Source organism: Xiphophorus hellerii, chromosome 20 (assembly GCF_003331165.1).
Source record: "Xiphophorus hellerii strain 12219 chromosome 20, Xiphophorus_hellerii-4.1, whole genome shotgun sequence".
Lineage (NCBI taxonomy): Eukaryota > Metazoa > Chordata > Actinopteri > Cyprinodontiformes > Poeciliidae > Xiphophorus > Xiphophorus hellerii.
The window spans coordinates 11,041,949-11,068,071 of NC_045691.1; the positions used below are offsets into that span (position 1 = coordinate 11,041,949).

Below are 26,123 nucleotides of genomic sequence, written 5' to 3' on the forward strand. Positions count from 1 at the left end.
AACTGTCAAACACATGGATGGCAGTGTCATGCTAAGGGGTATAAAGCAGATAGAAGGAAGACAAACCTGCATGTTTTGTGTAGCTAATCTCTATAGAATTTGCTGAGGAACTCAATTTAATGTTTTAAAAACTGCTAAGCAAATAAAAAAAAATAGTACAAACTGCATGGTGGTGGCAGGATCATGATGAAGCTATGTTTCTCTGCCAGTGATGCTGGTGAATTATCCAAAGCAGGTGGAAATTTTAACCCTGTTGGGTGTTCCCACTTGACAATGGTCCGAAATATACACCAAACTGGTTTTGGAAGGGATCTGCGTAAAAATCTGTTTAAACTCGCTGAGGTTTCAATCAATGAAACAAAAAACAAAAAAGAAGAAAGTCTAAAAAAAAAAAATCCAATGGTAAAATGGTATCAATTACATTTAATGAAGCCAAATCCTCTCTTATGCATATGCGCTTTTAGCTAAGCAGGATTTATTTCTCTTTTTTTTTTGCAGAAGCTATGTCCTTAAAATATATTGACATCACATTATTTGTTTTATTTTTAGTCGTGGGAAATACCAATAAACATTTTCCAGAACTAGTGTGAAATGATGTTTGGTTATCCAGTTGAAATACAGCAAGTATCAGCAGTCTCAGGTCTTCTCTTTACGGTAAACATTTACTTTTTCTAAACAGTGTGTTTTGAAAATATTTATAGCCCTAAAACTGCTTACATTTTCTCAAATTATAACCACAAACCTCAATGTAGTTTACTGTGATTTTTTTCCCCTGATAGACCAACAGACACATACTTATAAAAAGAAGGGAAAATGACACATTTTTCAGTTTTTATAAATAATATTCTGGGAAGTGTGTCATGCACACTTTAGTGTATAATTTTGCTTCCACTTCACTGAAACACAGTTTATGTTAGTCTATCTTTTACGATACATCAAAATAAATGGATTTAAAATGACAAAATATCAAGAAGTTCAAGCTATATTTGTATTTTTGCTTGGCACTGTACTTGTACTCTTCGCAATGCTGTTAGGCAAAATTAATGTCCATTTATATTTCAAAAAACAATATAGAAGATATTTTGATTCAAAATTTCTTGATTCTAGATATTTTTTAAATACCATCAGACACGTTGTGGTTTTCAATGCTTAATGGACGTGCTTCCTTTAATCATGAGCCAGTTTATCTCCTCATGACAAAAATACATCTTCTACAAGTAAAAATTTGCACAACAAATTCACAATAAGGTATTTCTGCTTTTGATGATTCAGAGACTAACCAACATCCTTTAACATCCGCTTTTCGAAATGTCCTTCGCATGCAAAATGCAGGACTACAACCATGCAAAAATGCAGGTGAAGTGCTCCCTCATGTGTCACTTGTACAACTTTAACGAGAAAGCTGCCCAGTTGGGAAAAAGAGAGATTTTGGTCTTGGTGCTTTTAGAAGAGTTCCCTCTAGTGGATAAACTGAAACCTGCCAAGGCAGCAGGCCAAAATATTAACATGTTACAACTGAATCTTGACCCAAAACTGAATGGTACAGCAAACATTTAACAATTAATATCTTTATTGTACCATTGTACAATCTGTTATACAGATTTAATACATTACACATCAATCCCTTGCTTGAGTTGCTCGCTTGAAATGAACTGCCGGTGCCATTCTTTACCCTTGGCAGTATTTCTCGCACTGTGTTGAATGGAAAAATTACTATCACAGAAAACAGAACAATTTGATATAACTCTTTACAATCTAAAATAAATAATTCACCCAAAAACAAACTACTTCAGAAATGGATCTGTTTCTGAAAGAAGTTTCCTTATTTTACCGAATAAAAGAGGAAGGCCAGCACAGAGTTGCTGGCCAACTCAAGCATATGACATAAAAGGCAAAAAAAAAAACTGACATAAATGAATACAAGCCAAACTTCTTTTACGTTTTAGAAATGTCATTATGTTTCATGTGTGACGTGTTTTTCTGAGATTCAACACCATCACAGTCATCTGTAAGGATATGTATGTCACACCAAAGCAGAAAGTGCATCTCATTGTCACAAATAAACAGCTTTCACCCCAAAGCTGTTCCGAGCAACACAGATGCATGTGAAAAGGCTGAGAATGGCAAAAGGCAGATCTGTACATCTCATAAAAGAAAAAAAATGAAGATGAGTTCTGTCCTTCGCTCCCCCGTAACAGATCATGAGGTCATGACAGTGGGTATAGTTTTTAACAGAAAAATAAGATGACAGTCTGCACCTTCATCTCTTCTTTTTATATTCAGCAAGGAATTTTAAAAAATCTAGTGGATAAAAGAGGGGAGTGCGGCCCTCTCACTGATATTGTCTGTAGTCCCCGAAGGGAGAGGTGGGAATGGGAGCAGAGGAGGGTTCCTCGGCAAACTGGGGTCCTGTGGAGGAAAAACAAACATAAATATGAGAGCAATGTGGGAGCCGATCAGAAGTTTGAAACAACAAACATCAGACGTTTGAGCACACTGCATGTCAAAACCGTTCGCATCGCGCTATCGCATGATTGTTTCACTCTGTACCCTGGACATTGGAAATTAAAAAAAGAAAAAGGAATTAACCTATTTTAGCCTAAATTTCTTTATCAAATTCTGATTGATAAAATATATTTAATTTCCTATTTTCAAAATTGCTGTTATTTGAAATATATGTATATATCATTACTGTGAAATAATACTCATCAAGTTTGGAAACATGCTACAGCTATAATCAATATTTGTCCAATGACACAGTTGCTTCATTTCCTTTTTAAAGTTGGTATAAAAAAAGAGGTTGTAATATCAAAATTCTAAACTTACAGACCCTTTTACTAACAAAAAAAATCACTTTCTTTAATCCAGAACTGTAATTCTTCTTTTTGAAAATTTATTCAGACAGAAAAAGTTATTTTTAAATACACAGTGATAGTATGTATCACTATCAACAATAACCATGCCTTTTTCAAAAGTTCTTTGTAAAAATTTGTCAAAGAAGTTAATACTGTCTAATACTGTCATAACCTTACACTATTGCTGGAATAATTCAACCTTAGTTTTTTGGGGTTTGTCAACTCTTACAGTGTTATAAATGTTTTAACCCCCACCAAATAAATCAAATATTTGGTTGGCTGGCATTTTATGTCCCTGGATTAAATTAGAACATTGAACATAATTCTAACAATAAACCTGTTGTTAATAACATCTGTTTCCATTTGCTTGGAGACGAGAGATTGTTTTGTTTGAGCCCTATCAGCAGGAAGGGACGTTACTAACTCTGTTACAGTAAAGTAAACATACACGTCAGGTGATGAGTAACCAGAAGTAAAGCTGGCTTACAGTCAACATTTTTTCCTTTGCCAAATCAAACAACATCCTTCATATTTAGCTCAAGCAAGCTGAAGTGATTCTAAAGTTCACATCAAAATAATCAGATAATCAAAATAATCTTTCAGAAGGGCATTTTAGTTAGAATACAGACGCTTATATTCAGGTATTTTCACATCTAAAACTTGATTTTACACACAATGTTAAACAATGTTGGAGAGTTAATGAAAAAAGCACTTTTAACGATTTACTCACCAGTTGGAAACTGTGCAGAAGCAAACCTTGTAAGTAAGATTCCAGCACCTTCTATCAAAGCCAGCAGAATACCGCCCATCGCTGCTGAGCCCACCATGGCTACTGGTCCATCTGTGGACACAAGAAACAGCTTTAATACAAGAAACTTGTAATTCAGAATGAAAAAAAATAATAATTAGATATAAAATTAAAAGCAAAATAAAAAAAATCTGACATTTTTAAAACGTCCGCTTAATGTACTCACTTCTGGCAGCGAGGATCGCACCCGTCATGGCCCCACTTGTTATTGAATTCCAGGGATCCTCTTTGCCTCGCACTTTTACTAAACCACAGTCAATCATGGAGAAGAGGCCTCCCCACACTGCAAAGCTACCTGAAAAACACAGACACACAAAAGAATAGAGAGAAAACTGAAGGCACTGACTGACTGTTTACATGATTGCAACTGATTGCAGCAAAAAGCAAAACCTTAAAGTAGTTTAGACCACAGGACAATGAGGTCAGTTAAGAAAAGCTGAACTGTAAATGTGTTAGTGATAAAAAGGGAACTAGATTGCAGACAATGTTTATAAAAGAACAACTTGTTTTGGGGTATTTATTCTTACCTCCTAGTTGTGGAGCTCGGGTCTTGATGGAAGTTAAGCTCCCCCTCATTCTGTGGCTCATCCCCTGCAAACAAGAGCACCAATAACACTGATTAGTGGAAACCGATTATCAGCTCATATTGGTAAAAACTAAAAGATGGAAAAACAAAACTTTATAAGTGGAAATGACCATGTTTCAATTCAAATAAACACAGACCAAGGCCCCATTCATAAATCATAGTATCCTTGAACAAGCCTCAGAGCCACAAGGCCAGTGTGTTTAATGCCAGTGCTGGCTTTTTGAAAATGTGTGATTAAGAAAAAGTTTGTAACATACTGTGGCTTGGTAACTTACCGAAGGTGCATTTCTGAAACCTTTCACTGCCTGAAATATTCCTCCTCCAATGGCTCCCATGGTGAAAGCTCCACCACAGTCGTCCACAATTCTCCAGGGGCTGAAAGAAGGAAAGTAAGTAATATAACAAATATAAAATATCTTGAGTCTGAAGTCACATTTAAAAAATATCTGAGATGCTGTTTGTGTGTCAGTTACATGAAGACACTCTGGGGAATATGATTAAAAATATCAACAGCATAATCTCACCATTCTATCAAATTAAAATGCATGAAAATTAAACCATTAACATGAGCAGCCTACAATAATTCTTACATTTCTGATTTCAAGGTTTCCAGGCATAACATCCAAGATGACTACAATAACACTGGCTAAATACAGACAACACAGACTGCTGCACAACTATAGGAAATTACGCTACAGCAATTGTATTGTTAAATACAATTATTTAACAATAACAACAGGGCAATAATGTGCAAAAAGCTTGAGTCAAATCTTTGCTCTTCCACTTTCTAAAACAATCTTATGCAAAATTCCTTCAAAATTGCTTCAAAGACACTAGTTTGATTTAATTTCAATCCACAGAGAACAGAATGGTCAACTTAGGGAAGATTTATTCTGTATTCTTTTTTTCTTATAGCATATATGTATTTTGTTATATTTAAATAATTTAAAAATACTTATCAAACCTCCCTCAAATTAAAAAAGAACACTATAGATATTACAGATAAACCTTTCTTAAATTATCATGTCCTATTTAAGTAAAGAATGTTTATTCATAAAGGATCCTAAGACACAAAGCCCAGAGGCTACAAGCAGCCATAAGTTCATTTAAAAGATGACATATAATCAGGAGCCTAACTATTTAGAGCCCTGTAGGTGATGCCCTTAGTGATTTTGTTTAAAGAACAAGAGAAAAGTAAATACACATTTTTTAAAAAAATCTCTGTGCTATTGTTTGATTGGAGCATTTTATTTTACCAGTAGAATTTAAAATAATTATTGATTCGCAATAAATAACACAGGCAGCTGATTAAAAATGCCAATATCTCCTTAAGGTGATATAAGCTAAGGGGACTTATATCACCTTAAATGTTCGAGTCAATCTAACTCGAACATTTAATGTTACGTTAAGCTTTTTAATTCTAAACTAGTAGCTATAAACTGTAACCATAGAGGAAAAATAAGTATAAAATTCAAAACGATCGTTTCCATTTTAAAAGCTTAAAAAAATAAACCTTTAACTCATCGGACATGCTTTTGTAAGTATAGTTTTTGTCACAGCTATGATTACATTTCTCTACATAAAGGTGATCTAAAAACTCTACGACGCCAAATCCGGATTTAAACCTCCCTTTACATGTACATTCAAGTCAAGCATACACCGAAAAATAAACCTGTTACATTGTGTTGTAATCGTGGATAGTTAGCATGGAGATGGCTAGCTAACTGGTCTAACAGCTCAATCAACAATAACTGAAATATTACCCCCAACAGCAACTTTTATATTAGCGGTAACAAGAAAAAGCCAACGATGTGCAGTTTCTTGTTCACATTCTGTTACTCTTTAGTCACTAAATGTTTTACAGTGACATGTGGGCGAAAAAGCCGACAAGGTCACTAACAACGTGTTTCTAGCCATGAAACCTGATGTTAGCGCACTCATCCTATTCATTTGCTATGGGGTGTTAGCATTACAGCTAATGTTAGCCAGCTTACCGATGCTGATTAGATGTTTCAAATATCCTACAGACGGTAACATTGTCGACAGCGATAGACACCGAACAAGATCCCTATTCAAATTTAAGCAACTACCGTGTTTTTTTTAGCTGACGTCACTAAAACAGTGTTTTTGTTGTTTTAAAACTCACCATGGTTCTCTAGCATACTCCTCCATTTTGTTCTTTCGATGTTCCCCCCTGACGTAAGTTCTCCTTCGTCTTTTTTCTATTTTGATTGGGTAATCGTAAACCAACTTTGAAATTGAATACTGCCCTCTATCGAGTAAATGTGTATATAGTCAGGTTTACTCTGCAGTTTGCAACTCAGAAAAATAGAAAATTGTGCAAGTTAATATTTTTTGTTACTAATTTCAGAAAGTGTATCTCAGTAATACAGATTAATGAAATGTAGTTAATTCAATTCAAAAATAATTTACTTATTCCAAAGGGAAATTCGTATCATATACCTCATATTATCTCAGTATCTTCAAAGAGTTGTAGATTGTGATATTTTTCAGCAAAAAAAAAACATAAAACAGTATTTAATGGAAACAGGGACTCATCAGATATATTCTATTTCTTCACCAAATACCATATCTCTGAAATTAGTGACTATTATTCTCCATTTGTAAAAACTGTTGGAGCCTTTTCTATATAAGATTTTTAAAGAAATTCACACACAATGTGTTTTTATGGCAGATTACAAGTAAGACAGTGACTCAAGAGCTGTTTTAAAGTAGGATCTTTGTTATATCTTTACTTTGCATCTGAATGATTTATAGGTGAGATTTCAATTGAAAGAATGTGAACAAAAATATTCATCACTTTAAAAGATTTGTATTTAAACTGGTTTTCATTGGTCAGTCCATAATATAAGCATAATTAAATTCTGGCATCTGCTTACCTTGGCAATCATGTCTATTATCAGGATTTATACTGCTGAAAGTAATTCAAACATTAAAAATGCACTGCAGAGGTGAGAAGGTTCAACAACTTAATGTTAACCAGATCTATTCTCACTGTATCAGTTTGAAAAGCTACTCTATTCGATCCAGCACACATATCATCAATGCTTTCATGCATTTCCTATTTTTTTAAACTCATTTTAGCAGTGTAGAAGGTCAGTTAGATAAGCACGATGCATGTTTTTACACATAATCAGCTATTTGCTTATTGTTCATATCAATTTTCAAGTGTTTTACAAAGCATAAATGCGACTTGCAAAGTCGAACCTCAATTAGTTACATCTATGTAACATTGTGGTTATAGCTACGTTTTTTTCCACCCCTTTTAAATGACTATATTTTCTGGAACCCCCTCTGCTGGCTCTGAGTCAGTAAGCTCAACATTTTCATTCCTTCCCCTTTTTTCCTCCATCCGATATGAGCGTTGCTGGTCAGAGGAGCAGCCACAGCCCAGACACACAGCTGGCCTGCTGCCCACTATTAGAAAGGGGGAAAGGAATGGTTCTAAGGAGCGAGCCCTCATTGAGAAATGACCAAATACGGTCAATTCATGGATACAGAGGCTGAGGCAGGGTTTGGAGAGATAAACTGAGCTGTTGTTGCTGCTGTTCCCCTCTGCTCCTCCAAGCCCTCCGGATGACGGTCACCATTTCAGACAATTTAGATGGAAAATAATTCACACTGTTTATATGACAGGTACAATCAGCAAGATAAGGAGCAAATGTCATGCATTAGTGTTTGGCAATTTACAGATGATATGAAGAGTGTTACAGACACGTTGTAAATATGTTTAAAGACCAATACTGCAGACTATGTGTTTGCTTTATATAAAGAAGGGGGGAAAAGATTGATTTTGTTCTGCTATCAGCTTTTAAAACAATGCAGTAAATTTAAAGAGTTGTGAAGTCATTTCAAGCACACAGCAATAACATTGATGCTATCACCCTCAAGGCTGTAGCTCTCCATTTCACACTTGTGGAAAAAACCTCACTGGTCTCCAAACAACGAATATGTGGAACAAGGTCGCCATCATACAGAGTTGATGAGAACATGGTTGGAGCTAAATACTGGTCAATCCTGGAAGAAAAAGTTTCAGAGGATTCATATGACTTCAGAATAGCAACAGTAGCTCATAAAGCCAGTTACAATGGAACGGCTGAGATAAACATGTTTTAGAATGGTCTAAGTCCAGACCCAAATCCAACTGAGAATGTGTAGGAAGATTTAAAATGTGATATTCAACTATTTTTCCAACAAATCCAACTTAGAACATGTTCAAACATTAGTCTCCACTTCCACAAAGATACATTGGACTCTCAAACATATTCACTTAGATGTTTGGATATAAAGAAATGGCATGCTTTTTATATTTTCCTTTATGAAAAAAGTCATTTGACTTATGAATCTAGCACTATGAGTTGCTCTGTCTCCTAATTTTATGTAGCATCAAAGTCTGTTCTTGTTGTGATGTGACAAAATATAAATCCAAGGTTTTGCAATATGTGGATTCATGCAGACTAAAAAACAGCTCAAATGTATCAAACACTTAACACAAAATTCATTCATATTTATTTCATACATCAGGCAGACATAATTTTACACTCACAAACATACCAGGATCTTTTAATAAAGGCATACAGGCTCTGTCAAAGACACATATGTAAAGAAACGCGTGTGTTTATCTTCAGATAGCTCTGATTTTAGCTCGCCACATAGTGTCAAGTTCTGCTCAGGCTGATATTTAGATTAAAGTTTAAACCAGTAAAAGGTTAAGACATGAAGCAGTATTAAAAGAAAGTTTAGTCAGATAACAAAACAGCCAGGCTAGAATGATTATCTGTAAAATATATCAGATACTATAGGACCATTCACTCTGTCTGATAAATGGCAATATGCAATTATTTCCATTGTAAAAATCCCTCATTATGTTTCAGGATTTCTCTGGAGTGTCTGAGATGTTTAAAAAAAGACATGACACCAAAAATAAAACGGTGTTCATGATCTTGTTTTGTTTGGTTTTGTTTCGGTACTCAGATTTGCTAAAGTTTGGTTCCGTGTTTGTTAATTCCCTGATATTTCCACCCAGTTGAGCACACCTACAGCTGTGGGGCCTCCACTAATAAATAAGGGGTCAAATTAATGTTCAGTACATCAGTGATAAACTTTTGTTTAAGCAATACATTTATAGTTATTTGAAACTAAACTCATCCCATGCTCCCACCTCACTCAACTTAACTCATATACAGTGGATCAAATAGAGGTTTACAGAGCCCTCTTCAAATACACTGGATTTATTTTTAAAAAAGAGACCATAATGAATCAGTTCAAAATATTTACTACCTTTAATGTGACATGTTACCATATATCTGTGTTAGGGTGTACATTCGCTAAATGACAGCATTTTCCTCAAAAAAGCCATGTGGTCTTATGGGACTATCTGGAGTCCCCGAAACTTTAAGAGAAAATGTTTTAAGGTCTGATAAATTATAACCTCACAGCATGGTGACGTATCAGTGTGAGGAGATCAACATTACGCAGATATTGCAGTTTTGCCAAAATATGTCTTAAGCAATTATGCTATGAGGCTAATAAAATGGGCCTCAATTTCTAGAGATCAATTTCTCCGGAAAATTCTGCAAGCTCACCTCAAGAGGGCTGTGGACAATCTGGTAGATCATTAAAATGTTGCAATGGAGGTGGACAGCTTGATGCAAAATATTGATAATATCGATACCAAGTCGGTGTAAGTATCGAATCGGTAACATGATAAGATCAATATTTTAGTTTTAGATTCCCTCTTGAAATGTTTGTATTGTAATTTGTCAACTCCAACTCAAAAATGATTTTTTTTGATTTGCTCTCAATTTATCATTTCTTGAATTGTATTTAGGAAAATTAAAAAAAAAAATGTTGTTTATGTATTGTTTTTGTTTAGTTTGTACTTATTTAGTATTTTGTAGACATCTATAAACGTGATCCATATTCTGTCCAAAGTTTGATTTCATTTTATTTATAAAGGTTATGTCACAATAAAAGTGGAAAACAATTTGAAATGATTTCTCATTGTTTTCTTATTTTTCTACAAAAAGATACAATTTCAATAAGGCTGTGTAAACCTGTGATATCCACTGCACACACCAACATGTTATATGATCAGCTTCTTATTATATAGTGCAAAAAAGCATCAATATGAACTGAAAGGGCAACATTTCATGGCACTCTCTGTAGAGACCTGCATCACTTGTTCTCCACAGAGTCCATTTGGTCCAGTGTTTGGGGGGCGAAATCTCAAAGAGGGCAAAAAGCTCACATTTCCCCCTCCTTCCTGATGCACTGCTCTTCATCAAGGACGTTTATCTCCTGTGATGAGGTGTGTGTTCTCCCTTTCTTTTTGTTCTCTGAATTTTCCATCAAGAAGTGTTACTGCAGCCATTTTGGTACTGGCACCTGTGGGGAGAATAAGATGTGAGTCTATCTGAATGAGATGATCTTTCTATAAATATGTCACACTGCTCCTACCTTCTTTAGCTGCTTGATGTTGGTTCCTCTGATCGAGGCTAGCAGTTGGTCCCTTGAGTTCTTGCCACCAGAGGAGCGGTCCCCATCCATCATGGGAGGTGGAGGAGGAGGCGGTCCACCACCTGGAGGAGGAGGAGGTGGTGGAGGAGCGGAACCTCCAGCTCGTTTTTTGAGAGTCAGCTTAGGGGAAGGCATGGGCGAAGGAATTGGAGAGGGTTTTGGGGAAGACTTTGGCGAACTCTTCAAAGACCCTCCACCTCCTGTTTTGGGTACCTCTAGGGTCCCTTTTTTCTCACCGTTGGCCTGAGCCTGCTTCTGCTCCTGCAGGCGCCTCTGTCTCTGTCTGTCCATGTTGCGACTCAGGATGTTGGTGGTGGTCATCCTCGGACCTGCCAACTCAAAGTGGTAGCCCAGTTTGAGCAGTGTGGTGTTGTCCTTCAGGATCTTGATCATCTCCATCTCAGTCTTCCCGCCACATATGTGGCGCTGGTTCTGAAATCGAAGCTCCGTCAGCGTGGCGTTGTAGTGCAGTGACTGGATCAGAGATAGGATGCCCTTGCCGGTGAGATGGTTGGAGTCCAGGTTAATGCTGGTGATGGTCTTGTTGCTACGCAGCATGGCGGCGATGGCGTAAGCCACGTGGTCGTCTGCTCGACAGTTGGCCAACGCAAATGTCTTCACGTGGGTGTTGCTGTGCAAGCCCTGTGCAAACTCGATGAGTGTTTTTGCCTTGATGACCTCTGAGTTGTTGACGTTGAGTTCGGTGAGGGAGGGGTCGTTGCTACGGACTTGCTCCATCAGCTCATCGAACATGCTCGAGTCTTCATCTTCCTCTTCCTCCCGCTTGGTCTTGCTGCTTGGGCTGTTTTTGGCCACACAGTTTCCAAGTTTTGGTTTTTCCTCTGCATTAATAAGTCTTTCTTTAGTGTCATCTTTTTCCTTTTTGTCCTCAGCTTTCATATCAGTGCTGATCTTTCTGTATTTCTCTTTCACGTGGTCACTGTGGTTAACCAGCTCTTCCCTGTCTGTTCTGATTTCTGCCTTGTTCTGTGTCACCTGCTCCTCAGATTTGTCGGCTAGCTTGTTGGCTTCAGGCTTGTTTTTACCTTCTGCTTTTTTAGTCTCTTGGGATTGGATCTCAGGTACTTTGGCCTGTTTCTCAACCATTTTCGAGACAAGCCCCTGTGTCCGCATGTTCTCAGATTTTCGTTCCCTTTCCTTTCCCACATCCTTCTCGCTCTTTTCACGCAGCCTTGAGATGATATCTTTGGTTTTACTATCATCTCTTTTCCTGCAGTCCTCTCTCTTTTCCTTCTCTTTGTTCTCATCTTTTTTTTCCTGTAATTTGGAGATCATCTCCTTTGTCTTGCTTCCTGTGCTTTCTCTGTTTTCCCTCCTGTCTTTTGATTTGTAATCCTCACATTTCTCTTTCTCATTCAGATCCTCCTTTGCATCACTTTCAACCTTCCTGCTGTATCTACTCGAACGCCAGCTTCGCTCTTCCTTCACACTTTCAGATTCTTTGCTGTTTCTGTCCTCCATCTTGGCATCTCTGTCAGTCGTCACACTAGACCGTCTTCGTACTCCTACTTTCGTATCATCGTCGCCTTCCTGGCTGAGGCCCATCTTCCTCAGGTATTCCTGCTTCCGGCTCTCTTTCTTTGGTTCTCCCTGCAGAAGGATGAACAGTGAGTGCAAAGGAAGTAATTGCATAATATGTCACTGATTTAGAGTTTGAGGTTGCATTTGCAGTCCCCAGCAAATTCATTTAAAGTTTTTGACCTTTAAAAACTTTAAATTAAGTTGTCATATTGCTTACTACAAACTTCAATGTATTTTAACTGGATTTTATGCAATGAACTGACACAAAGTGAGGTGTTTTTTAAACAAATAGAAGTCTGGAACAAGTAGCATGCATACGCATTGAGCCAATACTTTTTGAAGAACATATCAGGTTTTCTTGTAGAACTGTCTTGTATTTAGCTCCTAACATCTTCCTTGCTGAAGGAAAGAACACTCATAACATAATGCTACCGCCACCTTTTGTCACCATGGTGACGGTGTGTTCAGGTTGATGTATCTTGTCAGTTTTTCTCCACACACAGTACGGCAGAAAGTTAAATTATAGTCTAATCCAGATGGACCTCTTCTGATTTTTTGTATTTACCTTTGAGGTCTGGGTAAATGCAAACAGGATTTCTTAAGACTTCCTCAAACAGTAACTTTGTCACATAAAGTAAAATATTATTATTAATAGAATAGTTGTCCAAACTTGAGCTGTGTACCTCTGCCGTCAGTTACTGCCAGTCTCTTGGCAGCTTCTCAGATCATTACACGCCTTTCCTGAGCGTCAGTTTAAGCGGATGTTGATATCTTTGTAACTTTACAGTTTTTGCCCATTTTTCTTTTGCATTTCACAACTTTTCTTGACAGATGTGTCCTTTATTCTTAATGATGATGTTTGTTAATTAGAGTTCTTCAAGAAATCTTTGAGACCTTCAGAGAACACATGAATTTATACAATTATCTGACACAAATTGGCACCATTTACCAATTAGGTAATGTCTTAAGATTGAAGTGGAATTAGCTAAGGGGTATCAGAGTATGGAGAAACAATAGCTCAAGCAATGGACATTTTATTATTTTATCTATAAAAATATAAAGAACTTGGAACATACAGTACAACCAATACAGGACAGTCTACAAGTCAGGTGGGGAACATAGCAAACATTTGGAAGGAAATGCTCTGTTTCACCTGCTCTTCCAATTTCTCGACTCCTCACATAAAGTACCTTGATGCAAAACAATATATTTGGAGTAAGAATGCACTGATTGCAGTTGTCTGGCCGATCACCGATCTATTAAAAGCCTATACCTGCCGATTCCGATTTTTGGCTGATGCTAATTTTGAAATGTTGCTAAATGCAGCAAGAAAGTCGCTGAATTGGTAGCAGTGAGGTGACTATTGTTAACTGCAAATGTACAGACATGACCTGGTTGGTGGGTTTGTCTGTCAACCCTCTCTCAAGGGAGAGATAAAGAGGACAGTGGTTGATTTTTAGACCTTTGCCAAGGAGGAAAAGATCGGTGGATAAGACAGGCTTCACATGTAAGTATTTGCCGATCACAGATCTCCCAAGATGAAAGAAATCAAGGCTGATTTATTGGTGCACCACTAATTTGGAGGTAGCCTAACCCTGCATATTGAAGCATGGTGGTGGCAGCATAACTTTTCTGAACTGGGTCAGAGAATCAGGTAAGAGTTGTTGGGACGATGTATGATGATGATAAATACACAAGAAAAATGGAAGAAACTGAAGATTTGAAACTGGGTTTCCTCCTTTCAATGACCATAAACATAAAACCAGTGGTATGTCACAATTATGCACCACCTTGTGTTGACTCTTCCCAATAAATCCCAATAAAAACTCTGAAGTATTTGGTTGAAATGCAACAAAATGCAAAAAGGTTCATGGAGTATATATTTGTCAGGCACTATTTCCCACTCAGTGCACACACTTTGCAAGATGGTCAGTTGTGGGTCTCTTTTAAAACTGCTTTCAATCCCACACTCCTTCAAACCCAGGGGGATGTGTTTCAACTCAGCAAAAGAACAGGGAAGCAATTTTGTACAGTGCAGGAACATGTTTGAAGCCAGTAGCTTGCTAAGTGTTTGATTTGTGAGCCTCCAACTGCTTTGCTGCGTGCGGTCGCGGCCCTGGCAGACGTGTCCTTAAAAGGCAGCGAGCGTAGGAGCAATCAAGCGAGGAATTCCATCGGGCTGGGATTAAGAAGCTCCGCAGTGTCACAGACTGGAGAGCTTCTTCTCTAAATACACAGACTGACAGAAATGCTGCTCTTCAAGCTGTCAAAAACATTTGTGGCTGTCAGGAAAAGAACTTTCTCAGGGTCTGCTCTTCTGGTCATGGCTATGATAAAGGAGCGCAGTGTGGATGCAAACGAGCCTCAGAGGAAGAAACAGTTTTTCCTGGCACACAGGTCACCTTGGGGAGATCACTATTTTTGAGTTGATGGACTCAGGACACACGAGGCCCAGCTGCCTCAAGATTAGTGACCGTTGGAACTCCATCTTACTGTAAACATTACCTAAATTAAACCAATCTACCTTGAAATTTAAATTCACATTGGATCATTTGAAAGTTTTCACTTCCCTCCTACCTCAAATGACTGCTCTCTCTGACCAAGCCTCCCTCTGGGGTCGCTTCGTTTCGTCGAGTCCTGGACGTTATTGCTCAGAGCTGGGTGGCTTTCCCCCTGGGTGGCGATGATCTTCCCGTCTTCTGGTCTGATGTCTGGAACACTCATCAGGTCCTTGTCCAGCTCCTCCATCTCCTCAGGGGAGAGAGTGGAGAGCAGGTTGTCCAGATCTGGGTCCTCACTGACCTGCCGACCTGTACAGGTCAGTCCCCTCACCTTTCGCCTGGACATCTCTGGCCTGGAGTTTTCCAGAATAACTTAATGCACCAGAGGGTAAACCTTGTACTCTTTGGTCAGGATGGTGCTCTTCTACAATATTCCAATGTGTCCTGCTGGATCCTGATCACCAAAAAGCCAGCAAAGGCATCAATCCTGCACTCACAGTGCTGCAGTGAGGGGTACCAGTGATGGACTGCAAGAGGCTCCCATCATCAAAGCAGACTGTGAGACTGGGACATTCTTCGAAATCCAGTTAAAGTGCATGTCCATATTTAGTTCAGGGTACACTCTCCTTTAAAGGTAATGGGATGGGCTGGAGTTTACAGAGCCGACTCTAGGACTTCCTATTACACAGTTTCTGTTTACACAGGAGACCAGTCACTGTTTATTTAAGTTAGATTTTAACATTAATTTCATAGTTTCATTTGGGCCATTTGTCTAAAACTGATACTGGATGCGTATGGTTAGAATCTACAGCTTAGTCTAATGATAAGACTTTAGCTTAAATCCAGCTGGAAGATAAATCCAACTCATATGATCGACTGATTGTTTTTACTGATTTGTATTTTCTACCAGCTTTTTGAGGATGTTTTTACATATCTCCGAGAAACTGTGTATTTGCAATGACAATGGGTTCCAAGCAAGCAATTTGTAATTGTGAATTTTAAAGCAGCTCAAAGATTCTAATAAAAGATTGTTTTCTACTATTTAATGATTTTTTTCAAACTCTTGTAGTTAAACTGAGCATGTGCTTTTCAGGGACTTATGTCCATAAACTGGCATTAAAACGATTAAAAATTTTATTCAAAATTAGGGGCTCCTGAGATTTAAAGCAGGTGTGTATTTATGGGAGTTATTTGCTCAGAATTGACACATCTTGTGTGACTGCAGGGCAACATGGACACCTACTGGCCAATCGTGTGCCAGTACACAATAATCCTGTTTTCAGGTCTCATAAAAGCAAGTTCAGCAAACAAAATCCTAAGAATAAAAAGTCCACAACACACTGTCATGTTTTACAATCCAAAGTTAAAGTTTTTATTAATAGAAATAATTTATTTTCATTTCATTTATGTTACAGTGTCATACTGTCCATACGGCAACAGACAAATGCCATAGACATGTCATTTCTCCATCTACAAATCAGTTTCATTAAAACACACTCATGGAGTTGGTTTAGAAGCAAAAACAAACATTAACATTATTGAGCAAAACTTTTATTAAACCACTTATGAAAGGAATAGAGAAAATCCCAGTGTTCTCAAGTTTCAACAAATCTGTACAGTTGGACACAGAAGTTGGTAATTTACACTAAAAAGAGTAGTGCTGGGTTTTCTCTAGTTCACAGAGAAGATCAACACTGAGATAAGATACAGAATAAATCTCAGACGGTCATCTAATTTGATCAGCCGTGTTTTCTAAATGCATTTACTACAAATCTAACTAAATACAGCCAGGGAGTCATCTGCAGGGGCAACGGGAAGCTTAACGTAAAAAATCTGAACATAACTAATGAACAGCTTGGCATTTTAGAAAATCTTTTGTTAAATCCAGGCTGTGAGAAGTCCTATAATTTTAGGTGGGAAAACGTAGTTATTAACTCAAAGTATTGCATATCCTTTGCTGCTGCTTTAATTAACATGTAGTTGCAAGAGGTGAGTCAATGTCATTGGCCTGTTTACCTCTCAGCTTGTCATAATTCTGCCTAACAGCTGCAGTAACTGTATCTGTGTCTCAATTATGTCTCTGCTGTGTGATAGAAATTAAATTTAAATTGTCATGTGTTACTGTATATCCCAGAATACTTAGCAGCAGTTATCCTTTATCCTATTTTCAGTTTTGTAGAATTCATCACTACACAATAAAATAACGGAGTACAAAGCAAAAAAGCCAGTTTTTGTGTTTAAAACCCATTAATACAACTTTTGCATTGCATATATTTTTTAGATAATTTCCTAAACTTCTTAAATTTTACTTTCACTCAGGTAATTTCTGGGTATTGCTATTACTAAGAGTTTTTAAATAAATCTTCTAATTTGAACTAGGAAAGAATTAAATGTTACAAGCAGATAAATAGGATTTTCAAAAATACCAAGATAACCCTTTCAAGTATAAATGCACCAATCAGTGAATCTGATTTCCTTTAATGGACTCTGATTGGAGGTGGTGGTCTCCAAATGCATACATTTTGATGCACTTACTTTGAGCTAAAAAAAACAAACAAAAAACACTAAAGTCCATCCGTGCTTGATGCATGGATGGACATAATCTCACCTCCTTAATTCTATAATGAATTCTAAAGTTCTAATTCTATCAAGAAACCTGCAGTACATCTATTTTTAAATTATGTGTTGTTGTCCTTACAATACAAGAGAAACACAATAAAATTTGAAATCAGCAGCTTAGACCTCAAAGAAAAGTAGAGCTCAGTTCCGCGCAGAAAAAGCCTGATCAATGCATCTCTACTTGGAAGAACTTTATTTTGGCTCTGTAGCCGAGTCCAGATGGAACGGAGTCATTCACAGTAAGAGGTAACCTCAGTAATGACAAACACTCAACAAAAAAGTCCTCTGTCACAATAACACTACACTGTTTTAAAACAACTTGTTACAATATTAAACCAAGGGACAGTTTTACAAAATATGCAATTAATATTCTCTCTTTTTTCTTCTTCATGTGTTATTAATGTTAAGTGTAGACTGTTAAAATTGGAACAGTAGAATGCCCGTAACTACATAAATTACAGAAAATAAAAATGCAACATTTGCAGTTTTCCTGCCTGGCAGTGTGTCTAATATTAAAGTTTATTTTAAACCATAAAAAACAGCTGAGGAGGAGAGCTAATCCTAACTGAGGAAGCACAATGATGCTAAGATGGCATCACTTACAACATGTCCAGAAGTATTTGCACGACTCGTATATCAAAACAGATCAGGCTGAGTTTGAACTAACAGGTGAAAGAAAGTTTGTTTTTTTTTTCAAATAAAATTTATCATCAAAACATGCATCTCATTTGCCTTTTTTTTTTTTTACCTCAGCCCCAGATGCAGTGAGACATAAACACAAATGGAAAGATGCTAAACTTCAGGATCTGGATAAAATACTTGTTAGACAGAATCACAGCAGTTTCTTTAAATTTAACAAACATGAGAAAAGTTACACATTTTTTCCCTTCGACACTTAAAAGAGTGCATCACAGGTCATGTTCTTCAACTTTGGTTTTCTGTAAGCCAGGGAGAACTGTCTTCTAGTGACACCTGGAGCAAAACTCAAAATGTCTCGACAGATTCTCCGTTAATTTTATGACATGGAAAAAAAATAATCGGCAAAAGGAAATCTGAATTCAGGTTGCGGAACTGAATACGACTTACATTACTACTTTGGAAACGTAGGACGACGCTGCAAACAAACAGTAAACAAAGTAAAGATTAAAGTGCCTCCTTTCCTCCTCCGCATTGAAACCACTCCCTGTTGAGCTGTGGGTTTATTTTAACGGGTGTGTTAGACTGCCTTCTCCTTTCCAAACAGTCATTTCTCTCAGCTGTGTTTTTGTGTGAAGATGAGCTCATCAGTGTCCAGGATACTGAGGTGGAGAGTAAGGTGGCGGGGCTGAAAAAATAAGAAAATCATATGAGTAAAAAACAAAAACAACGCAGCACTTAGTCAACAGCTTTAGTTGTTTTTAGTCTTTGAAGAAAAGCGTTAAAAGGAAAAGGACTTGAGTCGGGAAGAACGACAGGGTGACAGATCAGTCTCAGTAAAAAGGTGAAAAGTCGCCATGTAAGGAAGACAAACCTGAACACTAGCAGGTTAGAATCTGAACCATCAAACAGACAATTTTTTAAGATGAAAACAATTACATAAAATTTTCGAACACAAACTTTTTAACTTGTGAACCCGACATTGCTGCTGAATTAACAATTATAGTGACTTTATGTTGAGGGCTTTGTCAATAAGGCTGAGTTTTGGAAAAAAGATGTTTAGGGAATGTCATAATACATTTTGCTGGACGATAAATTGTCCTAGTAATTCTAGCAATAAACAATAATATTGTTCCGAGACCATTTTCAAGTAATATATTGATAATGGCATATTATTAGCCCTCTCAAATATCAATAAATTTTAATTTTATGAGAAACACTTAACACTGGAAATGGAAGATATTTTAAATATTCAAAATTAAACAAGTAAAAATAATAAATAAAACAGAAATAAAAAAAACCACAAAATTATGATGTCTCTGTAAACAAAATTGCTATTCAAAAAATGTTAAACATAAGAATGGAAATTATTGAACTCATTTTAATTTATCATTGCTTTTGCAAAAGGCTTAAAGAAACTCTGTGAAAATGTCACAAATTTAACCCATTTTCAACTTGCTAGGCATTGACCAGCGACCCGGCTGTCAAGCACGCAAAAAAAATTTTTTATTTATTTTTCTCATCAGTGAACGCATCACACCAAATGTTACCAGGCTGCAATGGCAACCACAGGTTTGTTGCGTGGGTTGTTACTGGCTGAAGAAGACTCAACTTACTGTCCTTTTGAATAATCAACCCTTCTCTTCACTGGACAAGTTAGATTTGAATATGTTGAACATCTCAGAGTAGAATATTCCCACAGAATCCGATGCTCCTGTTTTGCTCACATTTTTGAGCACCATTAATTACACAAAATTTAAAAGCCTTTGATTTAAAAGAACTTAAAAGTTGTGGACAGAAATGTTCGAATGCGTTTTACCTTGGCTGTATGCCGGATCTATTGATTGTGATGGGTAAGGTCCTGGATGCATCATTGGGTAATGAACAGGCATGCCATGATACTGAGGCGCCATAGGATAGCCTGCATGTGGATACTCTGAAGGCCCAAGAGGTTTTCCAAACGCGTCGTGCATCGGCTCCACAGGGTAGCTGGCCATGGGGATGTGTTGGGCTGGGGGGCAAAAATGAAAAAAAAAAACAAAACAAAACAAAAAAATCCACAGTTATTAAATAAAATTTTCTCACATGGAGGTAAATATTTAAGGTCTTACCATCATATGGTGTCCTGCCTCTCTGCTGCCTCCTTTGGTAGAGGTAACAGCAGGAGCACATGAAGCAGCAAACCATGGTGGCAATGATGGCCACGAACAGCAGAATGGACGACGCGATGCCGATTAAAGTGCTGGGACTGAGGAGAAAGGAGGAAAAACAGCAGGGAGCTTAAGTTTCAAAGTGCTCCACTTCTCACTTTGATCACACCGTCCTCATGATGTTCCTGATCTGCTGCCTGTCTGAGTAGATTAAAGGAGAGATGACAGGCGCCTTCATTCACACACACAGCCGTCACACAACTGCCCCCAACTTTACAGCTCGGTAAACGATGTAAACCGCCCCGAATTTCATCTCAGCCTCCGACGCTCACTGATCTGATTCCCAGCAGGGTGAAAACTGCAGGTTGTGATGGAACGGTTCCAGAAGTGAGCAGGAAAGCTGCTGTGCTGCAGCCACTCAGGTACACAGCGGATCAAACCAGTGTTAAAAAAATCCCTCACATGGGACTTTAGTAGTGAAAGTACAAAAAGGCCTTTTACTGTATGATAAACTGTCCCAGAAGTTATTGAGATAAATGATAATATTGTTGTTTTGAGATAATTTTCAAGTAATGCATTGACAGAGGCATTATAATGCAAGTTCACCCTCTCAACCACCAATAAACTGTAATTTTGTACAATAACAAAACACTGTACAACTTATGACAATTTTAAATTGTCATAAGCTGTACCTTGTGGAAGATATTTTAAATATCCAAAAATAAAACATAACAACCAAAAACAACTAAAAATAAGGGGGTGAGGACAAAACCACAAATAAAATGGATTATGAAATCTGTGTAAAAAATTTGCCCTTCAAAAGATATTAATCATATGAATTAATTTCCAAATGTTTTGCTGTGCACCTTTGGGCTACTACAATAATATAAAACTATATATACACTGCTCAAAAAAATAAAGGGAACACTTAAACAGCACAATATAACTCCAAGTAAATCAAACTTCTGTGAAATCAAACTGTCCACTTAGGAAGCAACACTGATTGACAATCAATTTCACCTGCTGTTGTGCAAATGGAATAGACAACAGGTGGAAATTATTGGCAATTAGCAAGACACACTCAATAAAGGAGTGGTTCTGCAGTTGGGACCACAGACCACTTCTCAGTACCTATGCTGTCTGGCTGATGTTTTGGTCAGTTTTGAATGTTAGTGGTGCTTTCACACTCGTGGTAGCATGAGACGGACTCCACAACCCACACAAGTGGCTCAGGTAGTGCAGCTCATCCAGGATGGCACATCAATGCGAGCTGTGGCAAGAAGGTTTGCTGTGTCTGTCAGCGTAGTGTCCAGAGGCTGGAGGCGCTACCAGGAGACAGGCCAGTACACCAGGAGACGTGGAGGAGGCCGTAGGAGGGCAACAACCCAGCAGCAGGACCGCTACCTCCGCCTTTGTGCAAGAAGGAACAGGAGGAGCACTGCCAGAGCCCTGCAAAATGACCTCCAGCAGGCCACAAATGTGCATGTGTCTGCACAAACGGTTAGAAACCGACTCCATGAGGATGGTATGAGGGCCCGACGTCCACAGATGGGGGTTGTGCTCACAGCCCAACACCGTGCAGGACGCTTGGCATTTGCCAGAGAACACCAGGATTGGCAAATTCGCCACTGGCGCCTTGTGCTCTTCACAGATGAAAGCAGGTTCACACTGAGCACATGTGACAGACGTGACAGAGTCTGGAGACGCCGTGGAGAGCGGTCTGCTGCCTGCAACATCCTTCAGCATGACCGGTTTGGCAGTGGGTAAGTAATGGTGTGGGGTGGCATTTCTTTGGAGGGCCGCACAGCCCTCCATGTGCTCGCCAGAGGTAGCCTGACTGCCATTAGGTACCGAGATGAGATCCTCAGACCCCTTGTGAGACCATATGCTGGTGCGGTTGGCCCTGGGTTCCTCCTAATGCAGGACAATGCTAGACCTCATGTGGCTGGAGTGTGTCAGCAGTTCCTGCAAGATGAAGGCATTGAAGCTATGGACTGGCCAGCCCGTTCCCCAGACCTGAATCCGATTGAGCACATCTGGGACATCATGTCTCGCTCCATCCACCAACGTCACGTTGCACCACAGACTGTCCAGGAGTTGGCGGATGTTTAGTCCAGGTCTGGGAGGAGATCCCTCAGGAGACCATCCGCCACCTCATCGGGAGCATGCCCAGGCATTGTAGGGAGGTCATACAGGCACGTGGAGGCCACACACAATACTGAGCCTCATTTTGACTTGTTTTAAGGACATTACATTAAAGTTGGATCAGCGTGTAGTGTTATTTCACTTTAATTTTGTGTGTGGCTCCAAATCCAGGCCTCCATTGGTTAATAAATTTGATTTCCATTGGTGATTTTGTTGTCAGCACATTCAACTTTGTACAGAACAAAGTATTCAATGAGAATATTTCTTTCATTCAGATCTAGGATGTGTTATTTGAGTGTTCCCTTTAATTTTTTGAGCAGTGTATATACCAAAAATAAAATTTCTTGTAACCATTTTTTATTTTTATCTCCTCAAAAACAAACTAAACATGTTTTACTGAACTGTGTTCTGATTTCATGACCCAAATCAGGTCAGAGTAAAGTTGCTTGATGTTTGTGGTTTAATTTACTGCTAAATTAATATGAATGCACGAGTCTTGTTATTGGAGTTGGTTTCTGCCTAAATTTGTCTCTTTCAAGACAATTTTTACTTGTAAAATGTTTCAAGTAAATCTACAGGCTGCACTTTAGACACCACTGAGTTGAAGAAAATACGTTGCAGCTGTTTTATTTGTCATTTGTCTAAATACAGATATGGTTTTAGAGTTAATGGAATCATATTTATTAGTATCACAACTTTGATACTGAGCTTTGCAGATGCTGTTTATTTTCTGCAAACACAAGAAAAAAAATGGTACATCTTTCAGGCAAGGTCATTTTTGTGAAAATATCAAAACAAAATAAATACCTGCTTCCTTAAAGAGAATTACAAAAGTTAAAAAAAGTTCCTGCAACATCACCAAATAGACCATGGTGTTGACTAAATTATTAATAAGTAATTAAATTACAACCCTGCTGCAGCAGGCGTCCCTACCTGAACTGGAATAGCATGCAGCGTTTCTGTTCCCGCTCCGTGATCATCTTGAAGGGATCCATGCAGCAGTAACGCCGGTGGCAGTTGCCACAGCAGGATGAGATGAGAGGACAGTCGAAGCCATTGTGCCAGGTGCCATTTTTATCCACATACCACAGACAGTCCTCGTTCCCACTGACTGCGAAACGACAGCAACAGAGAGGCATGAGGCGAAATGACACAACACGCGGTTTGTTCCAATCACAGCTGGGGGATCGTCAATGTGCATTTTACAGAATTCATTTTGTTCCGCCTCCAAAACCAAAAGAAATAAATGTTTTAAACAACAGCTGATGTGTATCTCTTGCTTTTATTAGCAGGAGCTGCAGTGCATTATTCAACACTTTCCTTTGGAAGGGTCTGAAATCTGATTCAGGCTTAAGTAACTTAAGTTATCTAGAATGCATCAAACGAAACTGTTTAAAAATAATACAATCAATTGAAATTTGTCCTTTCCAAATTGTTCTCCCATAAAAGGTAGCTGAATTAAGTTTGGTCAGACAAGATAGCAAAGGATATTATTGTAGTACAAAAATATGTGTCTTTTGCATTCCTTGTTCATGTGAGTGATTTTATACTTCTATCATGTTCAAAATAAATAAATGAATAAATAAAGGTTGAGCTTTTGGCATTTTCCATGGGAAAAAAATATCTAAGTATTGAGTATTAAATGAATGTATGATTAAATAAAACAAACTTTATGTGGCAGTTGCAATTAATTTATTATGCATTAATTATCAAATTACACATAAAGTTACATGATTATCTCTAGACTTAACACAATACTTTATTAAAGGGAATTAAAATTGATCCTGTAGACCTTTTAAAGACCAGACACCTCTCAAACAAAATTTAAGGCACAATTCAATCCCAGCATGCCGCAGCAGTCGTAGATCCTCAGTGCTTTATATATTTACTTTCATGTCACTCCTGTAACTCTTGGAGAAAACAGGAATGTAGTATAAAGCATCTCCAATCTTAAAAATAATGTTACATTCACGAAATGAAGCCAGGAGTTGTTTTAGCTAACAGCTGTAGGGATCAGAAGTTGAGACACTCATTAACTTGTTTCTTCAACCTGGTGAGACTAAATTTGGACGATGACCTTTAGCTGCTCGCTTCAACAACAACAGCAACAAAAAAAAATCTATCCACTTTATACACACAATTTTAATAAACTAAAATACTGTGGCTGATCTGCAACATGTAGCCTATACACAGATATTGTATGCTTGTTTCATACATTATAGGCATAAAACTTAATTAAAGCATTAAAATCTGCAGCAAATACTGCCAATACAAAGGGAGAAATATTCTGTTTTGAGGTTGTTTACAAGTGGTGCAGCTGAAAGCTGTAGTTGGAGGCTAGAAATGCACCAATCAGGCCTTTTAAACGGCCGATAACTGAGATTTGATTTGAACTTTTAATTTGCTTTCTAAAACTACAAACTATGCAAACACATCTATAAAAACTTTATTAATTCATTACAGGGGAAAAAGCACATATGGTTATTTGACGTCGTGGTAGCTTTGAATCCCTCCAAAAATACTCTCCAATGCTATCCTCAATATATTATAATGTAGTTAAACTTAATGGCAATAGGTAAAATATTCCCTACAAATAGGTCACACAATCAGTTGTATCAAGTCATTTTCCTGGAAAAAATGAGGGGACAGTAGAAAGAAAGTCTTTTAACAAGACAAGATCAGTAGGCTATCTAAAACAACTACCAAATAAGAAAATGAACCAAAAACAAATTTATTGGTAGAATTCAACAATAAAAGAGTGGGAGGTTTTTTTTTTAATGCATTTAATGAAACTAAAAGCAAAAAACAAAAACAACAGATTTTTATCATCAAGAGGTAAATCAGATTAAATATTTTTGATTAAATATTTAATCAAATGTTTTTTGTTTTTCTTCAACTGATATATGCATTTTATAGTGTCCATATGCATATAAAAAATCACTCCAACAATGTGAGCATTTTAGCTTTGCATTTGTCTCCCAAAATTAATTGCCACTAGGTCAATTAACGTGTTACTATAATTTCAAAATAACTTAACGCAAAAACGAGCAGCTAAATGTAATTGGCATTTTCAACGGTATTATTGTGCAGTTATATAAGGTTATCTCACTAGAAGAGACAATCTGATGTCAGATTGAAACTTTTCATTATGATGATTGTCACAAACATTAAAAATATATCCTAATTAAGTCATTATAGAGTAGGCGCTATAAAATAAAACCTGTAAAGACTGGATGAGTCCATGTTAGTGGTTAGCAGGTAAGCTAGACAACGGCCAGTGGAGGAGTTACCATTAGCTAACGGTGCGGCCTGTACACAAAGCTTATAATCTTACCCGGAGAAGTGTAGGAGACGACGGCGAGCAGCGCCAAAGTCACCGAAATGGGGGACATTTTGCCCGCCGGAAAGACCATTTCCATCGCGAAATTGTGTGGAGCTGGATGTCTTAGTAAACAGCTACGGAGTTCTTCTGTAGAACCCCACAAAGACAGCCGCGGCTAGCGGTCGGTCTCAGGCATAATCCAGGATCGTTTGGGAGCTCAGCATGTGAGACGGGACGGAGTTGAACGCTGGTGATTTATCCATGTAAACGTCGCATCTCGATGGTGACGCTGTTCCCCCAGGAGCAGTCGGACGCTGCCTTCGCGGTCTGCATGAAAAAAACAAACAAAAAAACGTTTAAATCACCCTTTATCAGGACATTTAGTATGAATAAAGCTACAATGTCTCAGAAAAACGTTA

At 37.9% G+C, this 26,123-nt stretch overlaps 3 protein-coding genes across 3 annotated transcripts; all 3 read right to left on the reverse strand.

Moving 5' to 3' along the window:
• Positions 1-1,552: 1,552 nt before the first annotated feature.
• timm17a (translocase of inner mitochondrial membrane 17 homolog A (yeast)) lies at positions 1,553-6,504 on the reverse strand. The gene is made up of 6 exons (XM_032550411.1): positions 6,396-6,504; positions 4,525-4,624; positions 4,191-4,254; positions 3,830-3,958; positions 3,586-3,696; positions 1,553-2,409 (listed from the first exon to the last, which is right to left on the reverse strand). The coding sequence occupies exons 1-6, from the start codon at positions 6,419-6,421 to the stop codon at positions 2,333-2,335; spliced, it is 507 nt and encodes a 168-aa protein (XP_032406302.1). The 5' UTR covers positions 6,422-6,504; the 3' UTR covers positions 1,553-2,332.
• Positions 6,505-8,746: 2,242 nt separating this feature from the next.
• lmod1b (leiomodin 1b (smooth muscle)) lies at positions 8,747-15,832 on the reverse strand. Its single transcript, XM_032548353.1, has 3 exons — positions 14,909-15,832; positions 10,730-12,400; positions 8,747-10,657 (listed from the first exon to the last, which is right to left on the reverse strand). Exons 1-3 carry the CDS (start codon positions 15,176-15,178, stop codon positions 10,631-10,633), a joined length of 1,968 nt encoding a protein of 655 aa, XP_032404244.1. The 5' UTR covers positions 15,179-15,832; the 3' UTR covers positions 8,747-10,630.
• Positions 15,833-16,175: 343 nt separating this feature from the next.
• shisa4 (shisa family member 4) lies at positions 16,176-26,022 on the reverse strand. The gene is made up of 5 exons (XM_032550672.1): positions 25,717-26,022; positions 23,316-23,493; positions 20,199-20,335; positions 19,907-20,098; positions 16,176-18,775 (listed from the first exon to the last, which is right to left on the reverse strand). The coding sequence occupies exons 1-5, from the start codon at positions 25,799-25,801 to the stop codon at positions 18,735-18,737; spliced, it is 633 nt and encodes a 210-aa protein (XP_032406563.1). The 5' UTR covers positions 25,802-26,022; the 3' UTR covers positions 16,176-18,734.
• Between the last annotated feature and the right edge of the window lie 101 nt (positions 26,023-26,123).

Excerpts from the sequence above, each read along its gene's own strand:
- timm17a (XM_032550411.1), bottom strand. The coding sequence starts at position 6,421 with ATGGAGGAGTATGCTAGAGAACCATG. Across the intron at positions 4,625-6,395 it reads GAGTATGCTAGAGAACCATG|CCCCTGGAGAATTGTGGACG; the intron begins GTGAGTTTTAAA and ends TCCTTCTTTCAG. Across the intron at positions 3,697-3,829 it reads TGCGATCCTCGCTGCCAGAA|ATGGACCAGTAGCCATGGTG; the intron begins GTGAGTACATTA and ends TTGTGTCCACAG.
- lmod1b (XM_032548353.1), bottom strand. The coding sequence starts at position 15,178 with ATGTCCAGGCGAAAGGTGAGGGGACTGACCTGTACAGGTCGGCAGGTC. Across the intron at positions 12,401-14,908 it reads AGAGAGAGCAGTCATTTGAG|GGAGAACCAAAGAAAGAGAG; the intron begins GTAGGAGGGAAG and ends ATCCTTCTGCAG. Across the intron at positions 10,658-10,729 it reads ACATCAAGCAGCTAAAGAAG|GTGCCAGTACCAAAATGGCT; the intron begins GTAGGAGCAGTG and ends TTCTCCCCACAG.
- shisa4 (XM_032550672.1), bottom strand. The coding sequence starts at position 25,801 with ATGGAAATGGTCTTTCCGGCGGGCAAAATGTCCCCCATTTCGGTGACT. Across the intron at positions 20,099-20,198 it reads AGGCAGGACACCATATGATG|CCCAACACATCCCCATGGCC; the intron begins GTAAGACCTTAA and ends TTTGCCCCCCAG. Across the intron at positions 18,776-19,906 it reads AGATCCGGCATACAGCCAAG|CCCCGCCACCTTACTCTCCA; the intron begins GTAAAACGCATT and ends TTATTTTTTCAG.